This window comes from Bos taurus, chromosome 18, assembly GCF_002263795.3.
Source record: "Bos taurus isolate L1 Dominette 01449 registration number 42190680 breed Hereford chromosome 18, ARS-UCD2.0, whole genome shotgun sequence".
Lineage (NCBI taxonomy): Eukaryota > Metazoa > Chordata > Mammalia > Artiodactyla > Bovidae > Bos > Bos taurus.
The window spans coordinates 10566353-10584117 of record NC_037345.1 but is presented as its reverse complement, the minus strand read 5'-3'; the positions used below and the strand labels follow the sequence as shown (position 1 = coordinate 10584117).

Here is a 17765-nt window from a genome sequence, read left to right as displayed (position 1 = left end):
GGGTGCCGCCCCTGGAGCCGGCCCTGAGGGGAAGCAGGCTGCCTCCAGGACCACCGTGCAGGGGGGCAGGTCTCACCAAAGTTCCCCTCCGCAAGACCACCTTACATCACCTGGTAGGACCATGTGAGCTCTCCCCAGGAACCTTCCTGCTAAAATCACTTCCTAATCAATAAATCCTAACCAATAAATCATCCTTCTCCCAGGGTCTGCTTCAGAGGGACCCACACCGATAGGGTGTGCATGTGGCCCCAGTAGTCCAGGGGTCCCGAAGCAGAGCTGAGCAGACAGCTCACCCCCATCACACCCACCACCTCCCACCCTCAGATTCCACGGCTCCAGCCCATCCAATTTGTCATCAGGTGCTTAAAACTATGAATCACGCATGAGCAGGTGAGTTCATTTCCATTTTATGATGAGCAGACTTATCTCAAGAACATCTGGGATGGGTACATGTCTCCCAGAGTCAAACCTGGAAGAAACCTGTACCAACCAAGACACTGACCTTAACACAGCTCCCAAAGGCAGGGACCTCTTCCCATGCAGATCTGGGGGGTGGCAAGGTCAAGGGGACTACTAGGAGGGCCTCATTTCCAGGACGATAAAGCAGGAACCTGAAGCTAGTGAGTGGCTCCCATGAAGTCACCCCGCCAGGTTGGGCCACACCGGGGCTGTAAGCCAGGGGCCCTGTCTCCAAACACCGCTGGGGTCATGCTCTCTCGGGCTGGGCATGACCTCAGGGGTCAAATCATTTTTTACCCAATGATTTCTGAGGCTCAGCAGAAAGTGGAGGAATGTTCTTGCAGACAGGCTGAAAGGGAAAGAAAGAAGGAATGAACATGAACCCAAGAACACGGGGTCACAAGTATGTGTCATCCACTTCTGCCTCCCCCACCAGAAGCACCAGAAAGATGCCAGCTTCTGCTAAGACTCAATTCTTGACTCACTGCTAAGTCTCTCGGTTCCACCTTCCTATCTGACTCCACGTGGATCTTTCTTACAACCTCGGTTGTGCTAGAGTCTTGTTGCCAGTTTCCAGTGTGTTTGCAGTGAGTCGCTCCATGTGCAGATGTATTTTTGATGCATTCATGGGGGCAAATGGGCTCCCAGTCCTCCTACTCTGCCATCTTGATCTCCCCTCCCATCTCATTTAAGTTCCTAATGCATCCCTCCTCATCACTCCCATTTTACAGATATGGAAACTGAGGCTTGGAGAGGGGAAGTCATTAGCCTAAGATCACCTGGTGGTGGAGCAGGAGTTTAAACCCAGTTCTGGCCGGCTGGTTCCTAAGAGGCATCGTCTCTCACTGCCCTGCCCTTTCCCACTGGTTCCCGCACTTCCCCATGTGAGGTTCACAGACTCAAGTGGGTCAGAGCCACTCCAAGGACTCTTCCTGTCATCAGCAGGTAATAGATATGTTGGCATCAATCCCCATGGGCTCTAGCTTTTCCTGCAGGACTCACATCTGAAGATTCTGGAACCTGAAACCTGATGTTTGCCCTTCAAGGACATTCAGGGGTATATCGCCTGCTTTCAGGGGGCCCTGTTTACCACGCACAGACTTGAGCTTTCAGAGCGCTGGGTGGGTGTTCTTGTTTTACTGGCTGAAAGATACAGGTTTTACTGGATCTTTGCATCCGCCTCTCTCTCACTTTGGAGAACACCCGTGTGTAGCCGTGCCTTCTTACCCAGTCACCTCTGGAGCCGGCTGCCCCCACCTTCACTCTGTCCCCGCCCGGGTGGCCTCCATGGGGCGCCTCAGTAAGATCTTTCCTGCCCTGGGATTTTTGCCCTTCTGGCTCCTTATGCCTGGGTGCCCGTGACAGATGCTGGCTCCGATGTCACCTGCTCACCTTCCTGACCTTCACCTGAAGCAGTCCCCTCCTATCCTGCCTCACATCACCTGTCTGTCCAATGCCCTTCATGACACCATTGCAGGCCTTGCCTGTCCTGCTGGTTGACGGGTTTAGTCTCCTATGAGGATGTCAGCCCCTGAGAACAGGAGCCCTGATTTATCCACGGTGTCCCCCCAGCACCAGGTCTGCACACTGGAGACTTCCACGAGGGACTGTGGAGCCACAGGGCACCTTCTTCACGCCTGAGCGTTGGCCGCGGATAGTACTGCGCGGCAGAGGGAGGGGGACAGACGACCAAGTTCCCGTGGTGGCAGAGGGCGTGTCTGCTGATCACCAAGGAGCACAAAGTCAGTCACAGCCTAGACAGGTCCTCGGGTTCAGAGTCACGGGCTCTAGAAACTTCTACTGCTGGTTACACCCAAGGCGCTCACGTGTTCACTTGGAAATTACAGGGGCATTTTCACATTCTTCCCACAGGTCAACCCTTTTCTTGCTCTCCTATCGGTCAACTTTGTCATGAAAGCTACCTCAGACACCTGGTTGCCCAAAGCCACCTGCTGTCACTGACTGATCACACCTCCCACTTACCCACCGCTGTCACGTTATTGAAAGTGCCTCTGCTGTCCTTGTCCGTGTTCTGCCACATACTTGGAGGCGCCCTCTGCGGAAAGAATCAGGCGGTCAGGGCAGGTGTGTGGATTCCTGCTCAGGTGCTCACAGCTCAGCGGCCAAACTAACTCTAAACGCCTCAGCCTGGCTCTGACCCCTCCTCTCCCCCAAATGAGGTCCCCTGGTCCCCACCTGCAGCCATTCCCCCTCCTCCCTAGGGCCCCCCACCTATGTAGTCTGCCCTCACTCCTGACATTTCCCTGCCTGCCCCCTGCCCCCACCCTGTGCTCATGACGTGCTTGGCTGCTGTGATGGTCAAGTTGCTTCAACCTCACGATTCTCACATCTGCTGATTCTCTGCCCACTGTTTCTTATTGTTCATACTGGGCTTCAATGTCCCCTCTTCAGGAAGCCTTCCCTGACATTCCAGTCTATTTTCATGGTGTCCTGAATGTGACCTCAGTGGTCCTGATCACTGCAGTCACAAAATAACCACTTGGACTTTATTCATTTTGTGATCTCCTGCTTGATATTAGCTGCGTGAGGCCATGGACTGGATCTGCAATATTCACAAATGTAGCCTCAGCCTCTAGCACAGAATAGAGAGTTTGTTCATTTGCTCGGTTGTGTCCGACTCTTTGCGACCCCATGGACTGCAGCCTGCCAGGCTTCCCTGTCCATCACCGACTCCCGGAGCTTGCTCAGACTCATGTCCATTGAGTTGGTGATGCCATCCAACCATTTCATCCTCTGTCGTCCCCTTCCCTTCATAAATATGTGCTGTCAATTCTTAGAAAAATAGATAGTAGATGAATGGAAGAACACATGGATGGATGATTGAATGAATTATTGGGTGGATGGGCAGAACACTGGATGGGCAGAAGGATGGATGGGTGGATGAGTGGAAGACAGGATGGAAATGGATGGGTGGATGGATGGAAGACTAGATGGATGGATGGAAGACTGGATAGATAGAACTGGATGGATGGGTGGATGGATGGAAGACTGGATGGATGGATGGATGGAGGACTGGATGGATGGATGGATAGAAGGATGGATGGAAGACCAGATGGATGGATGAATGAATGAGTGGAAGACAGGATGGAAATGGATGGGTGGATGGATGGAAGACTGGATGGATAAAAGACTGGATGGATGGGTGGATGGATGGAAGACTGGATGGATAGAAGACTGGATGGATGGGTGGATGGATGGAAGACTGGATGGATGGAGGACTGGATGGATGGATGGATAGAAGGATGGATGGAAGACCAGATGGATGGATGAATGAATGAATGGAAGACAGGATGGAAATGGATGGGTGGATGGATGGAAGACTGGATGGGTGGATGGAAGACTGGATGGATGGATAGATGAGTGGAATACAGGATGAATGGCTAGGTGGATGGATGGAAGACTGGATGGATGGATGGAAGACTGGAGGGATAGAAGAATGGATGGATGGATGAGTGGAAGACAGGATGAATGGATGGGTGAATGGATGGAAGACTGGATAGATAGAAGATGGGGTGGATGGATGGAAAGATGGAAGGAAGACTGGATGGCTGGATGGAAGACTGGATGGTTGGATGGATGGATGGAAGACTGAATGGATAGAAGGATGGATGGATGGATGAGTGGAAGATAGGATGGATGGATGGGTAGATGGATGGAAGACTGGATGGATAGAAGATAGGATGAATGGATGGAAAGATGGAAGGAAGATTGGATAGTTGGATGGAAGACTGGGTGGTTGGATGAATGGAAGACTGGATGGATGGATAGATGGAAGACTGGATGGATAGAACACTGGATGGATGGATGGAAGACTGGATGGATAAAACACTGGATGGATGGATGGAAGACTGGATGGATAAAACACTGGATGGATGGAAGACTGGATGGATAGAACACTGGATGGATGGATGGAAAGATGGAAGGAGGACTGGATGGTTGAATGGAAGACTGGATGGTTGGATGGGTGGAAGACTGGATGGACGGATGATGGCATGAATGGATGGATCAGTGGATAACTTGACGGATGACTGGCTGGAAAGATGGTGTCAACCACATGTTTCAATTCCCTGAATGAAAGTAGGAGGAGCTTTTGTACATCGAGTCCTACATTCTGAGGTTTAGCATGAAGCTGTGTTTTCTGTAAGTCCTCTTGCCCACCATCAGACAACAGGGTGTTTCCTTTATTCCCCAAACCTAGTTCCCACTTTGTCCCCTATAAGCCATCCCTGAGCCGCTGCCCCAGTCCCAGCCTACAGCCTGGAGTGGCTCCCACCTGCGAGGAGGACTGCTCAGGTTGGAGGAGAGATTTTGCACAACAGAAGCATCTTAGCCTCCTAGCATCTTATCCCCAAAGAGCCAGCTGAGGGCATGAGAACCACCAGGTGGAATACAGTCATTTTCCTTCATAGCAGCTTCAGACTGGAGCTCTCAGGACAGCCCACAGGGCTTCTTTCTCTTCTTCACCCCAGAAACGCCCACCACCATTTTTAGTACCCTCTGCAAGGAAAGAATGGGCCTTCTCCTACCTGGATATTCTTTGTAAAATTTCTGTCGTAAGAATCGACCATCTGGAAAAGAAATGAGAGGATTAAGCTCCTTTCAGGGAGTTTATGAGATCAAAACTATTTTCATAACAGTGCTAAGAAATGACTTGTGTTTTTCACTCTCATTCTCTCACAAGTGTATGGTAGAATTTTTCAGAAGCTATGTTACGTGTGACACTGCAGCCCATCAAATGCAGATGCAGACATGAAGATCCAGTCCTCTGAATACACGTATTCCAACTGCAAATATGTGAAACCATGCCACTCGGCCCACTTTGTGTGTATGCTGGAAAACAGAGCCATTTTAAGAAAAATACTATTGCTGTTCACCCCATAGTGAGTTTATCATTGTCACTTTTTTAAAAAGTCAATTATTTTAATTGGAGGGTAATTACAATATTGAGGTGGTTTTTGCCATATATCAACATGTGTTGTGTGTGTTTTGTCTGTTAAAGTCACTCAGTCGTGTTGGACTCTGTGTGACCCCCTAGACGATACAGTCCATGGAATTCTCCAGGCCAGAATACTGGAATGGGTAGTTGTTCCCTTCTCCAGGAGAATCTTCCCAACCCACGAATTGAACCGGGGTTTCCTGCATAGCAGGTGGATTCTTTACCAGCTAAGCTACCAGGGAAGCCCTGTATCAACATGAATCAGCCAAATATTTGGAATGTCTCAGCTTTACTTTTGAATATGGTAAATATCCATAGCCAAAACCCACACAAGGCTCTGTGGGGTTCTCAGTATTTTTAAAAATTAAGTTGTTGGTTTTGATTTGGCCGTGCCACATGGCATGTAGGCTCTTAGTTCCTTGACCAGGGATCAAACCCACACTCCCTGAAGTGGCAGTGCAGAGTCTTAACCACTGGACCACCAGGGATGTCCCTCAGTATTTTTTGTAATATAAAGTTTGAGAACCACTCTCTTAAGAGATGAACTGGAAGCAAATTCCAAAATATTGTTCAGCAAATGTCATTACACAATACATTCACAAGGAAAGCAAACAGCAGTTTTTGAGTCTGTTCAAAAGAGACTTGAAAGTCATTACTGCAAACAAAACAACTCAGTTATGAAACTTCACTCCACTGCTCACTAACCCACTTGGAGCCTCAGTTTTCTCACCAGGAAATGCGGTAAAATCAATACGTCTTAAGTTATCATGAGGATTAAGAGAAATGCTTTCATTGGAAACACAGACTTGCAACAAAGATTATCAGGAACCACACAAAACAGCCACTTTCGTGTGTAAAAAGTGGTCAACTCTTGGTAATTTTATTTGTCTCAAATTACTAAGAATCCCTACCACCTAATACCCATTGCTGATTGTCAACCACCCCACCCTCTTTCAGAGTCCCCCCGCATCACGGCAGTGAAACACTCTCTGGTAGGAGTTGGGGAAATGCAACGTGGCAGAGTGGAGAAATCTGGCCGGCTCATCCAGATGGTTCACTTAACTGGCATTGGTTAGCTCACGCCTCCCCTTCCACCCGTGAGCCTCCACCCGTGAGCCTTGTCTGATGGCTACCAGGTCAACCACATGTGTGTACTTGGAACTAATACTCCAACCATATCTCAATAAAAACCGTTCTGTTCTGTGGACATTCTAACCATCATCAGGGTGTTCAGGGCCAGCACCGACATTTACTGTTCAGGGCGACAGAACCAAAGGCCGATCCACAGCCCCTGGCAGACAGCCTATCAGCTATCTCAATGACTACTATTTACAACAATTTTCCAAGCAAATGACAACTTTTTTCCAGGCCCGAGGCTCTCTGAAACATTCCTGCTCCTCCCGTCTCCCTGGGAATGGATTCTAGTTCCTGATGCCAAGGGAAGGACACTGATCTGTGCAGAAATAGATGCCCTCTTCACGCTGGGTGTGTTTACCAAAACTGTCCCTTTAACAAAAGAAATCAACTGATTTGAGCCCCTGCTCAGGACTGCGTGACCACGTTATCCTCCGGCAGCATCAGTGAAGTCATCTTGTCAGAGGGGAGCGTGGAGGCCCATCAGCCTCAGAGTGGCATGGAAGCCACTCAGAAGATGTACTGGGGAAGGGGTATAAATTAGGAGCTTAGGGTTAACATGTACATACCTCTCTATATAAAATAGATAACCAGCAAGGACCTACTGCGTGGTACAAGGAGCCCTGCTCAACACTTTGTATTGGGTTGGCCAAAACATTAGTCCAGGCTTTTCCTTGAGATGTTACAGAAAAACCCAAATGAATATTTTGGACAAGCCAATAATAAATCTATAAAGAAGAACAACCTGAACAAGAAAATATACATATACATATATATATATATAAAATATACACGTGTATATCTGAATCACTGTGCTGTACACCTGAAACTAACAACATTGTAAATTAACCAGACTTCAGTAATAAAATAAAATAATTTTCTTTATTGCAATAAGTAAATAACATACGCACTGAGGACCCCAACTCTGCTCTCTGAGAAATCAGATCTGCTGCCTGCGTCCATGTTCATTTTCCTCTCAAGAAAGACATGAACTCCTCCAGTGTCAGGGTCCAGACTGAGCTCAGAAAGGCCCTCAGCCCCCTGCAGCAGCCAGCTCTCAGCAGAGACTTGCATCTTGGGTGTGGGCATGAGAGGTGTGATTTATTCTCTGGTACTGCCCCCAAATACCTATGCAGATTTATACAGAGGGAAGGTGTGGGCTGGGGGGAGAGCAGAGAAGTGCGATGAAAGGAACAGTCACGACTAATGAATGATGGTGGAGGGTCCAAGGGACTGTCCTTGCCACTGTTCAGTAAGTTAGAAATTACTTCAAATATATGTCTTTTTTAAAAAAAGAAAAAAAAAAAAAACTTAAAACCAAAGGCATCTTCCTAGGTTACCCTGGGATGGGAGTGCCCCGCTCCTCCCCGAGACCATCGCTCCAAGGGACGTTGTTGGAATTTAAGATGTTTCCCAAGTCCTGTACAATTTTACCAACAATTATTGCTAAGTGAAGGCCCTCCGGGGACAAGATGAGGGGAAATTTCATTTACATTTCCATCCAGAAGGCTCTGATCATTCCTCTGAGCGGGGAACAGGTGGATAGGCTCAGCCCTCTTCCTGAAGACAGGTGACCCCAGCGCATATTTGTTGAGGACCTATTCTGTCAGGCGCTGACCTGAGGGCTTTAGAAGTATTCTCTAGTCCAAGCCTCATCACCACCCCAAGAAGCACTTACTATCAGTTCAGTTCAGTACTTACTATGGGGACCCCCAATTGCTCCATTTTACAGATGAAGAAACTGAAGCTAAGAAAAGTTAGATTAGCTGCCCAAGGTCATCTAGGAAGAAAGCCACAGGGTTTGAGCCCCATTTCAGTGGCCTTCAGTCTTTTTTTTTTTTTACAGTGCTTTTTTTTTCTAATTTCAGAAAATATTTTATTTTTTTTAATGCTTTTTTATTGTAGTAAAAGCCACATACTATAAAACATACAACTTAACCATATTTAACTGTAGGGCTCCGGAGAAGGCAATGGCACCCCACTCCAGTACTCTTGCCTGGAAAATCCCATGGATGGAGGAGTCTGGTGGGCTGCAGTCCATGGGGTCGCTAAGAGTCAGACAAGACTGAGCGACTTCACTTTCACTTTTCACTTTCATGCACTGGAGAAGGAAATGGCAACCCATTCCAGTGTTCTTGCCTGGAGAATCCCAGGGGCAGGGGAGCCTGGTGGGCTGCCGTCTATGGGGTCGCACAGAGTCGGACACGACTGAAGCGACTCAGCAGCAGCAGCAGCAACTGTACGGCTCAGTGGCACTAAGTACATTCACACTGTTGTGCAGCCCTCACCATCATCCTCGTCTCCCGAATTTTTCTCCTCCTTGAACTCTGTCCCCATTAGATACTAACTCCTCATCCCTGCTCCCATACCACCCCCACCCCTGGCCCCTGGCATCCACCAGTGTACTTTCTGACTCTATGAATTCAATGATTCTAAGTACCTCATGTAAGTGGTATTTATCTGCATCTACTGTATACTGGAGGGGCTTCCCATGTGGTACAGTGGTAAAGAACTCGCCTGCCAATGGAGGAGACACGGGTTCGATCCATCCCTGGGTCAGCAAGATCCCCTGGAGAAGGAAATGGCAACCCACTCCAGTATTCTTGCCTGGAAAATCCCATGGACAGAGGAGCCTGGCGGGCTACAGTCCATGGGGTCGCAGAGAGTCGGACATGACTGAGTGCATGTGACTGTACTGGAATACGTTTTTAGGGTTCATTTAATACATGCCGTGTGGCCTACAGTCTTAACCACACTCGACACTGCTTGTGGTCATACTTCTCCCCTTGCAGGCCTGCACTGAGATCAGGGGAGCACCCACGGGGGCCTCTGTCAACCTCAGGCACCATCTGTGCAGTCACCTGAACGTCCCTTTGCTTATCTCCAACCTCCAAGTGGTCTTCTTTGAATTGGTCTGATTCCTCAAGAACCGGTCTGAACTTGTTTGACTGACCCTGGTCTTGGAGATCACGTAACTGAATGAGCGCGATCAGGCAATAAGAAAGGCCTGGTAATTCCAGGTCTTTCCGGTTATAAAAATGACATTTCAGCTCAGAGGACTCCTGACTTGCCCGCCCCCCTGGCCCCCAGCCCTTGCCCCTACCAGCTCTCTTCTGGAAAAGGCTGCTCCTTCCAGCAGGCTCCTACAGGCTGGCCTGTCCTTGGGGCTGAGCAACTGAGGATGGTGGGGGGCCCGGTCTACCTGTGGTGCAATGTGGTGTCTACAGACGGCAGTGGGGTGAACAGAACGGATTCAGATCTATGCTTGAGAAACTACAGACGTGGTTTACATGGATTAACTCACTGGCTCTTCAAAGAGTCTGTGAAGTAGCTTAACTATTTTTTTGGGGGGCGGGGGGCCTGTGCCTCGCAACACGTGGGATTTTAGTTCCCAGACCAGGGATCTCAAACCTGCACCCCCTGCATCAGAAGCATGGAGTCCTAACCACTGGACCACCAGCGAAGTCCTAGCTTAACTATTATTAGCCCAGCTTATAGATAAGGAAAGTGAGACCTGAAGAGGCTGGGCTACATGCCACACGCAGCAGAGAGGGGCTAAGTGGCCACTCTGGCTGGAGAACCCACTCATATGCCTAACAGCAAGTGGGATGAAGGAGAAATCTCAGATTTCCGGTTGGTTATGAACCTTTTACATGGAACTTTTTTTTTTTTTTTTTTCGAATGGAGCTCAGAATTCTGGGAACAAAGATACCTTGAAACAGTCCCATGGCCTCATAATTTTATTATTTACAATGATGATACTGCTAAATGTAGAAGAGATTTAACATCTACATCTTTCCAGAAACACCTCAGAGAAAGAAAATTCTCAAATCAGAGGGAAAATGCTTCGGCAGAAAATGCATGTGGTGGATTCTCTGGGCCAACAGGGTCACTGTGACTATCCTGATCTTGACTGAGGTGCTGTCCTCAGCTATTAGGGCTGAGGGATGCTGAAGTGGGGGTGATGAGCTCAATTTTGACAAGGTTGCCCGATTCTTCCCTTGCACATAGTCCTGGCAAATTCCATGCCTAACTTCTCAACCTTACACCTTGCATGAGGCAGGAGTGGCTTTAGGTACCCCCAGCAGCGCCCCTCTGCTCTGTCTTCCATGCCCCTCACCCCAGAGAAAGCATGCAAACTAAAGCCACGCTACTCAGGCCCTTCACCAAACTATTTATTGACTTGTCTCCAAAGACAAATATTAATTAAGTCGGGTCCTAGCAGGGGGAAGTTAAGGGTTCTCGGACAACTGAAATACTGTGCAGTTTATAATGGATAGATAGATATTAATAGAAGTAAATTATCCAGTGTTTACTGAGCGCCTCTTACCTCTTGTCTCGGCTCTGGCTTCACACATGTGATTTCCATCACCCCATAACCCAACATGAAGTGATGTCATTTTACAGATAAGGAAATTGAGGCTCAGAGATCTGAAACAACTGACCCCAAGGTGAGCCAGGCAGGCGGTGGCGAGCTGGGCTTTGCCCTCACCCTGTGCAGATGAGGAGGGAGGGGTGGCCTGGAGCAGGGCCGTGGGGGGAGATGGGGGAGGGTGGGGACAGGCTCAGAGGCCAGGCTTTCCTCTGGGACGGGTCTCCCATGGGGGATTTCCGGGGAGAGCTAGGTGGGGCTTGGGTCCGCACTCACCTGCCGGCTTGCGCTGCTTGACACACTGCCCCCGGTTGGGGATGCCCGCAGCCAGGTCGCCTGGGCTCAGGATGTGGCACTCGTAGCCTGAGGGGCAGAGGAGCGGCTCGGCTCCATCCTCGGTGGTGCTGCAGGCCTCTGCTGCGGGGCGGGGGGACACATGGGGGGCTCAGGGGTGGCCCCCAGCGGAGCAGAGGGGCTGCCTCTTGTCTGCAACCCAGATGCCAGGCTGTGCCTGGGGTCTCTGCGCGCATACACACACACACATGCACACGGGGGCAGCTCAAAGTCAAATGACCCCAAACACGCCCTCACACGCATTATGACACACATAATGTATGTTCACCTGCACACCTTGAAACACATGTGTTCATGTTTACAGTCACATATATACATATGCTTACACACCAAAATCCCAATATAAATATACAGTTGCACCACCCCACAAGTTCTAACACACAAACACACATACATATTAGCTGTATCCCCACGCACACACACACAAACACATCCTGCACATACACATTCACATCTATAGTCACACACATCTTCATGACACAGCTGCACAAGTACTCAGACACACAGCCACAGCACTGCCACTGGGCTCCATGAACAGCCGCACTCCCTAATGGCCACGTGGTGCACGTGTATGTGTGCAGAGCCACAAAGCACGGCGGCACACAGCCAGCTGTTCACTCACACCCACACCCCCGCAGTGGCCCAGACCCCAGGCCTGCCTGTCGTCCCTTTCAGAAACTGTCCTCCACCACCCCCGCCCCCAAGGAGGCCTCGTGGGCAGGGAACAATGGACCCACGTGGTGATTTTAAGGCTCTGAAAACCCCACCCGCCTCCCTCCGAATTCTCCACCCAGTGAGGAGGCCCCAGTCCCAGGGACAGTCGAACCCTATGGTGTTCTGGGGATTCTGAGAGCCTGGCCAAGCCCCAGTCACACTCTTCTATGGGGGTGGGGACGGTTCAAGAGGGCTGGGTATCTGAGGACAAGCAGCCTCCTAGAGCAGAGGCTGCCCCTGGTTTTCAGTTTTCTGGGGGCAGCCTGAGGAGGGGGAACCCTGGCTGTGCTGTCGGGTTGGGCGTCACCCCGCAGGTACCTTGCAACACCTCCTCAGGGCCATCCAGGAGCCAGCCATTGCCCCCAAGCCATCGAGGTTTCGGCTGTACTAGCCAGTCTAAAACTGATAAGATAATGCATGGTTATGTCAATGCCCTCTTCAGGCAGCCAAGAAATGCCCCAGCCTCTGGGAATGGGGGAACTCACATCTCATGAAGAAACACTGACCCTCCTAAAGGAGAGACAAAACAACGTGGTTCTCCCGAAAAAAAATTCACCTCTTCCCTTTAGTAACAGATTTTTGAGTTTCAACTAGGCATCGGATAGCCAAGCTGGAGACTACATTTCCCAGCAGTTCCTGTGGCCAGGTATGGCCATGCAAACCGAGTTCTGGCCAATGGGATGTGAGCAGAGGTGATGATGCAGCTTTCTGTCTTGCCCTTGCATTGATGCCTGTCTGTCCCCTTCCCTCTCTTTCCTGAAACCTGCAGTCTGGGGCCCACTTAGACCACGTGGAGCAACAAGACAGAGGGAACCTGGGTCCCTGGGTGACTGTGGAGCAGAGCCACCTGCCTGCTATGGACCATCTGTCAACTCTGGCCTTTTAACCAAGGGAGAAGGAAATATTTAATAGGCTGGGCCCCTTGCTTTATGGGTCTTTTAGTTACAGCCTTATGGCCTGTTCTCTAACCAATGCATTTTTTAACAGGAAGAGTGACCATGTAGTAGACTGGAAGGTCTTCCAACCCCCAAACAGGGATTGAAAACCCAAATGTCTCTGGGGACAGAGAAGTAACATAAAGGAAGAAAGCAGGCCAGGCAGGACCATGGCCAACTGGAGAGTGTTCTGCCTCAACGGGTCAGCAGTTGGCCAGCTCTGGCCAACCATTCCCCGTGTTCTCAGAGCCTCTGGGTGTTGTAGCTGCTTTAAATACTATTTATTTGGCTTCACTGAGTCTTGGTTGCGGTACATGGGGCTTCACTGCAGCACGCAGGCTCCAGAGTGCACAGGCTCGACAGCTGTGATGTGAGAGCTTAGCTGCCTCATGGGGATCTTAGTTCCCTGAGCAGGAATCAAAACAACATCCACTGCATTGGAAGCTGGACTCTTAACCACTGAGTGGCTTTTTCTTTTTCTTAAACTTTTAAGTCTGTATTTTTTTTTTTTTTAAAAGATAAACTCGGTTTTAAATGTTGGCAATTAATTTTTTTTAAAAAGTGCTTTGGAGATCAAATACAACTGGTCTGGGATCACATTTGCTTATGGCCGCTGCTTTAGTCTGACTCCAAAACACGGCAAAATAAAGAGACTGATGTGCTGCCTAGTGGCTTTGAGAGCACGGAGATGGAAACTGGTGAAAATGCTGGTTAGCTTTTTCTTTAAAAGAGTACAATATGGTTATAAGATGGTTGTTCTTGGTGTAGAAATGGAAACAACAGACCAGACCAGCTGTTTGCAACTTCCAAATGAGAGAGGTATCATGGTTCCAGAGCTCTATTTCCAGCCTTCTGTTTCTTCCCTTCCTTTTTCCCATCACCTCAGGCTTAATGTTAGAAAATATATTTTCAATGCTGTTTTTCACTAAACAGGAAATGTATTAATGTACTCTATGCAGGGGAACATACACACTCAGCTATGTGTGTGCTGCATGCTCAGTCACGTCTGATTCTTTGTGACACCGTGGACTGTAGCCCACCAAGCTCCTGTGTCCACGGGATTCTCCAGGCAAGAGTATTGGAGTGGGTTGCCATTTCCTCCTCCAGGGGATCTTCCCAACCCAAGGGTCAAACCCACATCTCCTGCCTTGCAGGCAGATTCTTTATAGCTGAGTTGCCAGAGAAGCCCACACTTTGACATACTTTTTGGAATACTGAAATTTGGTCAAGGCCTCCCATAAATGTGCAGACCTTTAAGGCTTGGAAGCCCGGGGCCTTGCCTCTCTGCTCTCCAACTAGAACTTTCTGGGATCACCTACTAGATAAACTCCCTCCACCCAAGACGTTATCTCGGGTTCTGCTCTGGAGGGAAAGGGAACTTACAAGCAGACTGCAAGGAAGTGTATAAGCTGCTTAGTCATGTTAGACAAGCAGTTCTTAATGTGGAGCGTTTGTGCTCCCGGATGAAACATCTAGTGAAGTCCAGAGACTGTTTTTGGCTGTCCCAGTGTGGGGGTGGGGCTACTACTGCCATCTAGTGGGGAGAGGCCAGGGGTGCCACTCAACATCCCATGAACACAACACCCAGGTCAGCCCCTCACTCCTCACCCCAATTAGAATTATCCAAACCCAGAGGTCAAGAGTGCCAAGGGCAAGACAACGTGTGCTAAACATTACTGTTATAATTATTATGACTAATGCTTTGCCGACTCTTCCTGCTGGCCAGTGAGAGCCAGGCTTGCACTGATTCGTCCATCCTTCACTGAGTAACTTTTACATGGTGGGGATACAGCAATGACTGAAACAAATCAAACTTCCTGCCTCGTGGGGCTGACCTTCAAGTTGGGGGAACAATCAGGAGACAAATGAAGTATAATATTTTAGACTGAGCCGTAAAGAAAGCTTAACCCACAAGGCAGTAAGGAACCAGAGGAGAGCCGTAAGGCCAGAGTAAAGATGATCACAGAGAGGGAAACTACCCTGAGGGGCTTCCCTGGTGGTTCAGATGATAAAGAGTCCAGCAATGCGGGAGATGGGGGCCAATCCCTGGGGCAGGAAGATCCCTTGGAGAACAGAATGTCAACCTGATCCAATACTCTCATCTGGAGATTTCTGTGGACAGAGGAGCCTTGCAGGCTACAGTCCATGATGCTGGGAAAGAGTGAAGGCCAAAGGAGAAAAGGGTGGCAGAGGATGAGATGGCTAGACAGCATCACTGACTCAATGGACATGAATCTGAGCAAACTCCGGGAGATGGTGAAGGACAGTGAAACCTGGCGTGCTGCAGTCCATTGGGTCGCAAACAGTCGGACACAACTTAGCAACTGAACAACGACAACTCCCCTGAGAAAGAGATCACCTCTGGACTGAGATCTGAGAGGGTCAGGAAGTGAGCTATGTGGGTATCTGGGGGAAAGACTGGTTTCCACAAACGGACCAGAGGCCCCACATTCCTACACTCAGAGCCTAAGGCAGTGGACACTTCCCCATTGTCAGAAGACTAAACTGAAGCCCCAGTTCTGCCTGCTGGGTGAGTCTGGGCAAGGTACTGAGCTTCTCTGAGCTCCAGTATCTTCAGCTATGAAACAGGGCTGATAATGGTCTCTCCACTCCATGGGAGTGTGTGAGCATTAAATGACATAGTGCAAGGAAAGGCTATTTGGAATGTCATGGACAGTTATTCAGTTTGTGCACTGCCTGTTCTAGGCAGCAAGTAAGGCTAGAGTTCCTATACGCTGTCTCAGCCCAAAGGAGGGGACATCTTTTAGACTTGCCCAACCAGACAGGCATATTTTTATGTGCTTCGGCCACCAGGAGGGGTGCCATTTTGTCCTTGTAAGAGGCCCTGTAGGAGCCAGCCTGGCCAAGAGGCAGTGCTTGAAGGCAGCACCGATCATAATTATGAGCATTATTAAGGGTGCCGAGTCCCTTGTCATCCCTGTGACCTCACCCTGAATAAAACTGAGTGTGTTCATTCTTACCTTGGCTTTGGCAGGCCTGGGGGCTAGGGGGTTACTAATGAAGGCCCACGGGAACCAGAGCCTCTGGCTGACAGTGCAGTCCTACCAGACTTCTGTGCTCCAAAGGCTCAGCCCCAAGCAGAACGGAGAGAAACCGCCTGCCTACCCTCGTCCTACCCACTCAGGGCACGTTTTCCCCAGTCAGTGGAGACCCCACCCCCCTCCCCATCCCCCCAGCCTCCCTTTCTACCCCTCCCTTCCCCAAGCGCTCCAGAAGGGATCTGAAATACCTCCCTCCAAAGATGATGCCCTGAGAACTGTTTCTCAGGAGATTCCCATTAGGATTCAACGAACATGTATTGATTCCCTGCTCCTAGCCCCACGTGGGGCTGAGCAAACACTTCGGGACTTGGCACTCGCTGGAAGCCGAGCGTTCTCATTCCTGCTTTGCAGGTGGGGATTTAAGGCTGTCACCAGCTGACCAGCAGATCTGAACCCAGGAGTCTGCGTCCTCCCCTGGATCGCTAAGGTGTCAGGTCTCCATCTCAAATACCCCCAGCACCAGGCCTCATGAGTGAACTGGGTGGTCCTGGTGGGGTCTCTGGAAAACTAGAGGGGTCCCCCTGCCATGTAGGAGCACCTGAGGCTGCAGCAGATGGTGGGCCAGGGAATGCGGGCCAGTATTTTTAAGAAAAGCTGGAAATCTGGATTTTTTAACGAGCAATCTCCCCCAGCTTCATAAGAGGAAACATTTTCCCTGGAATGGGTGTCCTCTGGACTGTAGTTCTCCGCTGGCAGAGGTGAGCCCCGCATACAGCAGGCGCTCACTGCATGCAGCTGGATACTTGCCTCAGGAGCGCTATGTTCCCATTTCCTAGGTGGCCCAGGTTTAAGCCCAGTTGTTCCTGCAGGCAGGCAGCACCAGGCAGGACAGTTCCCCGGCGGCGCCGGCCCCCCAACCCCGCCCCCTCCCCTGCCCATTTCCCCGCCCCCGACCCCACCCAGCCCGGGTGATCCTACCTGGCGGGGGCGGCACGGCCTCCAGACAAGCGTAGGCGCAGCCGTTGTAGCAGCAGCGCCGGTGTCGCGGGCACTCGGAGTCGGCCTGGCAGCGTGCAGCCTGGCAGGCACCGGGGGGCAGCGAGCGCGGGGGCGGTGGGCAGCGGTCTGCGCGGGGCTGCCGGGAGCCGCCTACCTCCTCCGCCTACGGGGAGAAGGCGCATCAGTGGGATGTGCTGGGTGCTTTGCGCCTCTGTCGAATAGCTGGGCCTCTCTGAGCCAATGCGTCCTGGCATTGGCAGAACCATCCTCTGAAGTTTGCTCTGACCGTGAAAAGATGCTGTTTCTCTTTGTAAGAGCCCCAAACTGTGGGGCTCACTGATGGTGAGCCCAGCAGCAGCCAAAAGATGAATGCATCTGGAGAAGTATGTTAACCAAGCATCTATCCTGATGTATTTATGTATATACAGATTTGTATATATTTACATATAAAAGGGTATATATGTACATATATACATACACATAGATATGTACACATGTAATTTCTGTATATACATATATACTTATCATCCATCCATATGTTTATATAGAACTTTGAGAATTTACAAATCACACACAAAATGAATAAATTCACACAACAGACAACTTGGATAAAACTCACAAACATAATACTGAGCAAAAAAAAGAAAAGGAAACCCCAATGTCACAGGAGCACACACAATGGCCCTGTTCTGCTTCTTGATCTACGTGCTGGCTCCGTAGTGCATTTTAATGGAATCTGACTCAGGATTTTCCCACGTTTAGGCACTATGTTTCCAGGAAAAGTGAATAATATGATATATTATTTAACATGTAAGAAGTATGGACACACCCGGCCAATA

General features: G+C 49.8%; 1 protein-coding gene across 7 annotated transcripts in view; it reads right to left on the bottom strand.

The window, feature by feature from the left end:
• Positions 1–391: 391 nt before the first annotated feature.
• Positions 392–17765, bottom strand: part of WFDC1 (WAP four-disulfide core domain 1) — a 63417-nt gene continuing 46043 nt past the window's right edge. For 6 of the 7 annotated variants that reach the window (XM_059877385.1, XM_059877383.1, XM_024978896.2 and 3 more), the window contains 6 exons: positions 16906–17089; positions 12309–12392; positions 11199–11339; positions 5007–5048; positions 2443–2515; positions 392–808 (listed from right to left, as the gene is read on the bottom strand). In XM_059877385.1, coding sequence (XP_059733368.1) covers positions 2457–2515; positions 5007–5048; positions 11199–11339; positions 12309–12392; positions 16906–17089 — 510 coding nt within the window. In that variant the 3' untranslated portion in view covers positions 392–808; positions 2443–2456. The remainder of the gene's footprint in view (positions 809–2442; positions 2516–5006; positions 5049–11198; positions 11340–12308; positions 12393–16905; positions 17090–17765) is intronic. The other variant, XM_002694744.7, reaches the window with a different exon arrangement.